A 10,155-nucleotide genomic window follows, 5' to 3' on the forward strand; every position below is an offset into this window, starting at 1 on the left:
CTCTATAGTCAGACTTAAAACTACACCACCTAGATCCAATGAAACAGGTGTATTGCTAATTGTCATCAACATTGTACTTAGACCATCTCATTTTCTCCCCAGTGGCTTCATATATACATAAGAACATCAGAACAGCCATACTGGGTCAGACCAAAGGTCCATCTAGACCAATATCCTGCCTTCCGATAGTGGCCAATGTGAGATGCCCTGGAGAAAATGAACAGAACAGGTAATAATCAAGTGAACCATCCCATTGCCCATTCCCAGCTTCTGCAAACAGAGGCTAGGGACACCATCCCTGCCCATTCTTGCTAAATATATTTGTAGGCACCCTTTATTAGAGGGGCCTCTGAACTTTTTTTTTAAGAGTGTTGCAAGGAAAAAACCTGTGTGCTGCAATCTAGCCTTAGAGACTACAACTCCCATAATACCTTGGGGAAAAGGGGAGAGACTTCCTCATGCAGGGAGAGCGCGTTGTGGACTCCATTTTGGGAAAAAGGGTGTGAGATTGCTGTTGTGGAGCTGTGTCCATAGCAGGATCTGCTGCTAGGAAGCCAGAAGCTGCTGCTGAGATCCTGCAGGGGCTTTGATCGAGCAGGGATGCTCAGAGGCTGTTGGTGGCTTCACTGGAATCAGAGCAGAGACAATCACTGAGTCTACAGCTGACTGAGGTGGGCCTGCAGTGAGGGAACTGTGAGTAGCCCCCACTGTTGTTTGGGAAAGTACTTGCAAGGAAAGGGGGACAGCAGAGAGTCTGAGTCTGAGGAGAGGCAGAGTGATCTTCCCACTGAACCAGGGCCTAGAGCTGCTGGTGTTTGGTGGGGCCAGCTCCAGTCGTCGGAGGGGTTGTTCAGCTTTTTGCCTTGCCTGGACTGATACAGAGAATCAGCGGAGTGCTGTTTCCAGCTTGAGGTCTTCAAGTGTGCCCGCACAAATGTTTGGGAATCTGAAGATCCAGAGGTGTGGCCACTGCGGGGTGGGGTGAAGGGTGGCAGTGTAAATGCCAGTTACATGAGTTTCATTTATCACTGTATATTTTATTTGTTAATTGATTTTATTTAACTGCCCCTGTGGATTTAAATTAGTAGTGACATTTAATCTTAGTCTGTTATACCTGTTTCTTAAATTGTTAAGTAACTGAGTTTTTGCTCTAATTTAAGCCTATTGGATGTATATTTTTTATAATTGGTATTTGTGTTAGACCCATCCCACAGGTTATTATTATAACTATTTGAAGGGGTTTATTGCTGGAGGTTCCCACGGCACACCATTGAATGTGTACAGGGGCCAGCCAGGTGGGAGCACTGCCAATTTTAAATGCCTTAGGAGGAAAGGGACTGCAGCAGAGGAGTGGATAGAGGATTCCCACTTATCCAACATCACCACTGGGGTATTCAGGATCTCCTTTAATGGGAGCAACATCAGGTGCCCAGGCACAAAGGTGAGTGTTGCCTGCTCCCGAGTAACCCAGGGAAGAAAGGAGGGTTACGCATTGAGATGAAGGCACTGGAAGTTAACTGAAATTGCATGAGGGGGACTTAGCTATAAGCATATCTCCAATATGTTGTTTTATCAACAAAGATCTTCAGCACATCATTCATGACCCTACAATCTTTTTTGTAATAATTAGGATTGTTTCCTGATTTTGTGTTTTGCATTCTAGATGTTTTCAACAATCAGACCATGAACAACTGCAACAGCAATTCTTAAGACTTTTATCTCATTGGATTTCCTGCACTTCAAGATTTCCAGATCCCTCTTTTCCTTGTATTTTTGTTATTCTACCTGCTAATACTAATTGGCAATATCATTATTATAGCTGTAGTTGTGGTTGATCAAACCCTTCACAAACCCATGTACTTTTTCTTAACTAATCTGTCTGTCTTAGATATACTGTTTACAACTACTACCATTCCCAAAATGTTGGCAATGTTTCTGGTCAATGCCAAAACTATTTCTTTTCATGTCTGCTTTCTGCAGATGTATTGTTTCCATGGTCTCGCAGTGACTGAATAGCTGCTTCTTGTAGTCATGTCTTATGATCGTTATGAAGCAATTTGTAATCCTTTGCATTACCCAGTTAAAATGACAAAGAGAATAAACATTCAACTGGCAGCATGTGCTTGGATAACTGCACTGTTAATACCAATACCTGCCGTCTTCCAGACCTCTCAGTTAACATTTGGTGAAACAACCACAGTTTACCATTGCTTTTGTGATCACTTGGCAGTTGTGCAAGCAGCATGTTCAGATTTCAGTGCCTCTTTACAAACTTTCTTGGGGTTTTCCATTGCCATGACTGTTTCATTTGTGCCAGTTATGCTTGTCACCCTATCATATGTCCACATCATTATCTCCATATTGAAAATCAACTCTAAAGTAGGTCGCAGAAAGGCATTTTTTACTTGCACTTCCCATTTGATTGTGGTTGGCACTTACTATTCATCCATTGCCGTGGCATATATTTCCTACAGAAAAGACATGCCTGTTGATATCCATGTAATGAGCAATGTTATTTTTGCTATTTTAACTCCTTTGTTAAATCCACTCATTTATACTTTGCGAAATAAGGAAGTAGAATGTGCAGTAAAAAAGATTGTTTTTCTGAAGATCTTTCCTCCTTCTAAAAACTGTAACCTCATAGGGAAAAAATAGCTGCAACACAGAAGTTTTACACAGTACCTATATATCACATCATCCCACTGTAAAGGGATTAAATAGGGCTTAAATCAATGGTTGTCAAACTGCGGGTCACAACCCAGTAGTGGATCACAGAATGTAAGGCACTGAGTCACAGCAGCTCTGGTCAGCACCACCTACTGGGCCTTTAAAAGTCCTGTCGGCAGGGCTGTCTGGCTAAGGCAGACTAGTTCCTACCTGCTCTGACACCGCACTGTGCCCCGGAAGCGGCCAGCAGAAGATCCAGTTCCTAGGCAGGGGCCCTTGGGCCCTGTGCATTGCCCCAAGCACTGGCTCTGCACGCCCACTGGCCCTTTGGGTGGGCGGTGCCTGTGGGCGAGAGATAGACGGAGCTGTTTGTGCACCTTCGCCTAGGAGCGAGACCTGCTGCTGGCCACTTTCAGGGCACAGCATGGTCCGCGGTACTAGGATAAGCAGGAAAGGTGTCTTAGCACCCTCGCCGTGCCACTGACCAGAAACTACCTGAGGTAAGCCCGCACCCCACCCTGATGCCCCAATCCTCTGCCCCAGACCTGAGCTGCCCCAACCTGGAGCTCCTGTCTGTACCTCACATGCTTCATCCCTCACCTTACCCCAGAGCCTACAGCCCAGAGCCCTGACCCCCTCCCACACCCCAACCTCCTGTCCGAGCCCGGAACCCCGTCCCACACCCTGAACCCCTCATTCCTGGCCCCACCCCACAGCGCTCACCCCCACCTCACAACCCTCTGCCCCAGCCCTGAGTCCCTCCCAAACCCTTCATCCCCAGCTCTGTTGAGTCGTGGGCATCTACAATTTTCTTCAACTGGGTTGCCAGAGAAAAAGTTTTAAAACCATTGGCTTAAATGGTTTGTCTTGTATGAGTTCCTCTGCATTGGGGTGATTTTCATCGTACTGTTATCAAGTATTTTTGAACATACTAACTTTCCTCTATATGTTGAAAGAGACAAAAAGTAATTGTGTTTAAAATTTTGCAGTTTAGTTTACAGTTTTCCTGTAAATAGAGATCTGAATGCAAAATCTGCTACAGTGAAAATATCTGTACTGTGAACAGTGACTTTATAAAAAGGTATCATGGTTCATTATCATTCAGTGATTCTGGCTTAAATTTTTTCCATTTACAAGTGGAAAGAGTTTTTTCTTTTTCATAGAGTATCAGGGTTGGAAGGGACCTCAGGAGGTCATCTAGTCCAACCCCTTGCTGAAAGCAGGATAAATCCTCAGATAGATTTTTGCCCCAGATCCCTAAACAACCCCCTCAAGGATTGAACTCACAACCCTGGGGTTAAGCAGGCCAAGTCTCAAACCACTGAGCTATCATCTAAATGACAACTCTTGGAGACCAGCCTGGGAGATGAAGTGAAATTATTCTTCCCTTCTTTTGTACTAATACCTGGGAACTTGACCCAACTAAAGGGTATTAAAGGTGTAATTTGGGTATAGCTGGGCTAGGCTTGTTATGTAATGTGCGATAGATTTATAAACTATTTTAATAGTAAATAGAGTTTAAAATTACATTTTTTATCATGATTCAGTGTAAAGAAATGAAAAGGTTGATCCTAAATCGTCATAAAGCATTTCATCAGACTGAAATATTGACTCCTGCTATGCATAACAGTAATTAACTTGTATCTTCAGCTGCTCATAATAAGTGCCTGTTCACTAACATCTTGCTTAGTCATGAAAGTATTTCCAGCACTAAAACTTCCAGTAAATACACCAAATAAAGGTTAAACTAAAACACGATTCTTAATCCTTTCCTCTCTACATTCCACAAGGTTGAATTGAGCATTCTTGTATTATTTCAATTTAAGATATTTATACACGTCAGAAGTTATTTTCCTGACAAATAATGCCAGCAGAATCTGGAGTGTAATTTCCTAGTGTAGAATCTGTAAATTATATTATATTGTAGATTTCAGAAGAGGGGCGGGGAAGAACGTGAGGAACTTGAAATGCAGTGCATAGACCATGATGAAGTGTCATCTGTATGCAATAGGAAGTACCATCAGCTCTCTGTTCTATCATATTGTACAGTCGCAAGATTTCTGCATATGAAGGAGTCCTACTCAGGGTAGGAGCTCCTCCTTGTGCCTGGGTCGGGGAATTAGCACTCACCCCATCTGGAATTCCATTCCATCAGTTGCTCACACTATGGCCCCTCTCTCTTTCCATGACTCGGGGTACTCCCTCTTCATGAGTTGGCCTTCCAGACACATCCCGATATTGTCCTCATTTCCAGAGTAACAAAGTCCACCAGACATGCTGTCTGTATTCTGTTTCAGGCAATCTTCCATTCCAGCTGCAGGTCCTGGACCACTTTCCCAGTGGCTGGTAGGGGGACACGGCCTGCCCACTACTCCAGGTTCCAGCCCAGGGACGCTATGATTTGTAATCCAGGTCAGCTCAGTCTCAGTCCCAGTTACTGTGTCCCTGGGCTCCTTCCTACTCCGTCTCTCTATCTCCTGGGTTTACTACCAGAGCTTCCTTTACTTTCCATGGCTACTTCACACCTCTCAGCATCTTGTCAAATTTCCTACTCCAGGGCAGGGCCGCCCGGGGGGGGGGGGAGTGGGACAATTTGCCCCAGGCCCCGGGCCCTGCAGGGGCCCCCCTGAGAGCTTTTCAGGGGCCCTGGAGCAGGGTCCTTCATTCACTCCTGGGGCCTGGGAAAACTCTCACGGGGCCTGGGCCCCTGGAGCTCCTTCCACTCCGGGTCCTCGGTGGCAATTCGGCAGCGGGGGGTCCTTCCGCTCCGGGACCCACTGCTGAAGTGCCCGAAGACCCGCGGCGGGGGGTCCTTCCGCCCCGGGACCCACCGACGAAGTGCTGGGTCTTCGGCAGCATTTCGGCAGCGGGAAGACCCTGGGCCCCCTGAATCCTCTGGGCGGCCCTGCCCCAGGGCAGGACACCAAGGCTTATTCTCCCCTGGAATTCCTCCTTGATCCTGGAAAACTCCCTTTCTGTCAAGGGAGGGACTGCAGACTTCATCCCTTCAGCCCCTTTCCTACTCTTACTTTCTGGCTTTATAATCCTCTCCCAGCTGGGCTTCATCTGCATTTTATCAGTCCTTGGCTTGTCTCTAGATGCAGCATGTAAGGTGACTGTTCTTCAGTCCAGTTAAGGGGAAGCAAGTACAGTGTAATTCTAGAACTGGGAGTGAAGGGTGGTGGGGGAGGAGGGGTTAGGATAACAGCTTCAGCTGAGAAGAAACATCTCCTTATGGGGCCTCAGTAGGCCCAGTCTTTGCCACCTAAACTAAGGGTTGGATCAGGGTCCTGTTCATTTGCTGGATCAGGAAGAAGGCCCTGAGACCATTTAAAACCAGGATCTACCAAAGTCACACATGCTTATGACGTCTAATTTTTTACATCTAGATGATGCATTTTAAGTGATAGTCCGAAACATTAAGAGTGCAAATAAGAGTTAGCATTTGCATTTCTAATTTTTTATCTTGGTTTTCAGAAACATAATATCCAAAAACATCCCAGTTTTTACTTAGAATGAGAAAGAACAATTGATAGCAGATTATCCATCTTTTCAGGTAAGTGTTTTTTTGGTATGTGCCTTGGAGAATACAATATTGAGTAAAATTAAACTATTTCTAAAAAAGGCTGGCTGAATAAAAGTTTATATTCTTGGTTGGAAATTCCTTGCAGGTTTATTGAACTACCAAATGAAGGTGTTTTTCTATGTAATGAGGAAAAACATGTACTGGATTGAAAGCTGAGAATTTAGCCCTGGATATTGTTAATAATCCCCTAGTTAATAACCCTGAGGTAAAAAATGGGACCTTTAAATTAAAATAGCTAAATTCTAAATCAAAAGAGGACAAGGATTGTCCAGTTTTTAGGGTGCTATGCTAGAACCTGAGAGTCTGGTTTATGTCTCTGGTCCACCATGGACTTCCTGTGTGATCTTGGGCAAATCATTTAGCTACTCCATGCCTCAGTTTTCCCAATCAGTTTTCCTACCTTGTAGAGATGTTATGAGGAGAAATGCATTATAGATTGTGAGACGATCACATAGTACATTAATGGAGGCTATATAAATACCTAAGATGTATGGGGGAAAAACTCCAGAAAATTTGCTCTTTAAAAACACAGTTGGCCCTTCTTACACCTTCCTCATTTTCCCCGCCTTACCTTCCCTCAGGTCAGTGGGGTTCTTCTCCCAGGAGCGGCTGCCAATTTATTACCTATGAAGGGAAGACAGAAAAGTGATATTTTAGTTCCCCCCCCCACCTCGCTTTCTAGAGGTGTTCCTATAACTTTAAGCTGGCTGGCTCCTGTAGACCCACTTGCCATGTGGGCTCTTGTTTGATTTAGGGAAGGCTAATTGGGGTCATCGGAGCGCATGGGCCAGGTCCCCCCACTAAATCCTTAAGGAGGATAACATGTGCCTTTAGATCCCTATTTTCTTCCTGCAATTCCTGTGACCTAGTATGATTATTTTCTAACTTTATTGCTGATATGGCAGTGGAGGTGGCAGGCACTGAGGCTTCCACAGGTCATGCTCCCTCCGAGCCTCTGTTAAGTCCTGGCAAAACACCTACAGTTCCCTGGTGCGCTCCACTTTGGTGGCTTGCCAAGCCCAACATGTTTGCCACAGAAGCCACGCTCCCGTGCAGTCTGTCCCCTTTTATCAGGTTTATACAACGCTAAATACTTCTCATAATTATTCTCCAGGGCTGGGATTGTGTCCCATCCCAAGATCACCCCAGGACTCCAGGGATCTGTGCCTAAATTCTGCAGCCATGCTAGAAACGGGGAGGGTCTGTTACAGCGCCCCATTCCCTTTTCTCTGCTTCCCCTTTCTTTTCCTTCTCACTCTTGCCCTTTCTGAACATCGGCATGGTGGCCTCTTTTCCCCCTCCCGCCGAGACTACCCGGGGGACATTGACCCCATGCACTGTGGTACTTGGGAAACTGAGGAGGGGAGAATACCCAACACTATCTGGGACAGCTAGCCTACCCATGTGATAGTCGGGTCCTGGAAACACACCAAGCCAGTTCGTCGGATACTGCTTCAGCTCAGTTTAACCCTTTGTTTCCCGGCCAATGCACCAATTAATGTTACCCATTCTGGGAACCAGCCAAGAAATAACCACAAACAAAGGTTGAAGTAGAGCAGTACTGAGGATTGACTGATTACTTGCTTCCCTTATTTGCGCAATTATACTCATACACACATCCCAGTCATACTGGTGACAGGCTGCAGGTGTGGATGTTGCTTTTGATTTTAGGTGACTGAAACTGGCCAGGTTCCAGCTGCCCAAAGATTGAAACGTTAGGCGATGAGAGTCCCTGGAATCCCTTTGGATCTGCGGGAGGGCTCTACTGCTTCCGGTCCAGTCCCAAGTTCTTGCTGTCGTAGGTTGTATCTCCTTGTTGGTAACCGTCCTGGCCACCCATCTCAAGATTTGTATCTTCACCCCAATAATATCATGGTTCTATAAAGGGTGACATTTGCTTCTTTGCTTTGCCATTGGCTGTCACTCACACTATCTCACTCATTCCTTACATTGATTTATTACATATTCATAAGCATGAATAGAATTAGTGATACAGAACATTGTAGTTTTAAGGACCTTCCATTGTTACCCGTGGTTTTGTAGCAGCACAACAGGAAACCGTACAGACTATGTGCGAAAGAGCAGTATTTTGTCCAAAAATTAGAAGGGAAGCTATTTGTTTAATAAAACACAGGATACTGGAAGTTTGTAAAAGCAGTGTTTTTCTTATCAGTTCAGCCATTGAAAGAACATGCGGAGCTCTGATGAGATAGTGGTGAGTCAAAACTCCCAACTGATGTGATTCATGGACAATTTCCTTTTTCTTTTTTTTAACTGTTAGTTTATTTTGTTCTGTTCCACTTTTTAATTTGAATAAACAGGTTTTGGTCTTATTTATGGTTCTCTTTCTGTATTCAGATAAATGTCTTCTCAGAACTTCATAGAATTTCATCCTACTTCTAAGTTGGTCCTGTCCTCTGTATCCCTTCGGGGAGAACTGTATGTCCCCTTCTCTGTTTTTCCTGCATTCTGCCTTATATTTCATGTTATAGTAGTCTCGGATGATGATCCAGGATACTGGCACAGTCAACCCATGCAACACATCTATGCGAGGAGGCAATTCTCTTTTGGAACTTTTGCATAACAAATTTGATTAATCTCTGAGCTTCTCACGTTCCAGGACAGCAGACAGGGCCAGATCCATCTTCCAGCTCTGTGGGCCTCCCAAAGTGGAACAATGATCAACAAAAAATGCCATCAGTTTTGCTCCTGGGGAGGTTGACAGATGCTTTTCTGCTTCTTTATATGGACCCCCCAACCTGTATGCCTTCCCTCCAATTGCCTTTCTAACCAGGGTCTTTGTTAGGGGGCTTTCCCTTCACCTGCTCCCCTGATTCTTGTCACGCAGACAGAAAGCAGAAGACCAGAAGTCCAAAGTGCAGGCAGTGTAATGTTTGTTGGGGTTAGTTTCAAGCAGGCATATCCACAGCTGTACATGCCAGCAGAGTCTGTTTCCGAGTGTTCTGTTTCCAGCTTTGACACTGCAAAGCCTTTACGCATGTCACTGTTTCCTATTGCCCTTCCTCCTTCATAGCAGGCCCAAATATACCTGCAGTGCACACCCCTGGTCCCACCCCTTACAATTTATGCTCACATCCCATGTTGGAGGGTCATCAGTCTGGGGGCATTCTCCTACCTCTTTTTTATCCTATGGGAGGGGAACAAGTGAGGTTCTGCTCTGGTCAGGGACAGGCTCTCTTTGGCTTTTAGTGTTTCTTATGCCTCTCCCCAACCCCTTCACTGCTCCTAACTGGTTGCTTGACCTTGGCTTGAGAAAGGAGCCAGGCAGGCTTCCAGTGCTCGTATTTTAAACTCCCCCTAGACCCTGTAACACTTCTAACACCACCTCTTATCTCCTTTCACTTCATCTGCTTGTGGGCAGGTGTAGCACACAGTGTGGTTGTCCACACATATTAGTAAGGAGATAAGAGTATCAAAAAGCAAACCCAAAATTTCATGTCAGGCTAAAAAACAGGCCTATATACTAAAAGTCTTGTTCAAAGTCAAAGACGACCATGCTCATTTCATCCTTATAGCGCTGGCATGACCTCGCCAGCCCTTGTTCTCCAACCTATTGGCCTTGTCAGTCAAGCCTCCTCTGTCTCTCCTGCTGGATCCAGGTGTGATTTCTCAGGACCATGGTTGCCTACTCCATCCCAGCCTGTGAGCTCTCTACCTAACAGCATGAAGGACTCATGGTTAACACCTCTGGAGAAGTCCTCTTCTAAAGATGTTCAGAAAACTCTCATCTAGGGGTACCTACCTGGCTAAATCTGGTGGAGGGGAGGGGAGGGGGGCTGGGCCTGAGGCAACAGAAGCAGAGAGGGTGGGGCTGGCACTGAGGCAGTGAGAGGGGAGGAGAGGGAAGGGGGTGGGGCTGGGCCTAAAGCAATAGGTGCAGA

The 10,155-nt window shown here is 45.6% G+C and overlaps 1 protein-coding gene across 1 annotated transcript; it reads left to right on the forward strand.

The window, feature by feature from the left end:
- The first annotated feature begins 1,683 nt into the window (after positions 1–1,683).
- Positions 1,684–2,655, forward strand: LOC116820527 (olfactory receptor 2AT4-like). The gene is given in 1 exon segment (XM_032773059.2): positions 1,684–2,655. A coding segment is annotated over 1 exon segment (972 nt).
- The last annotated feature ends 7,500 nt before the right edge of the window (positions 2,656–10,155 follow it).

This window comes from Chelonoidis abingdonii, chromosome 1, assembly GCF_003597395.2.
Source record: "Chelonoidis abingdonii isolate Lonesome George chromosome 1, CheloAbing_2.0, whole genome shotgun sequence".
Lineage (NCBI taxonomy): Eukaryota > Metazoa > Chordata > Testudines > Testudinidae > Chelonoidis > Chelonoidis abingdonii.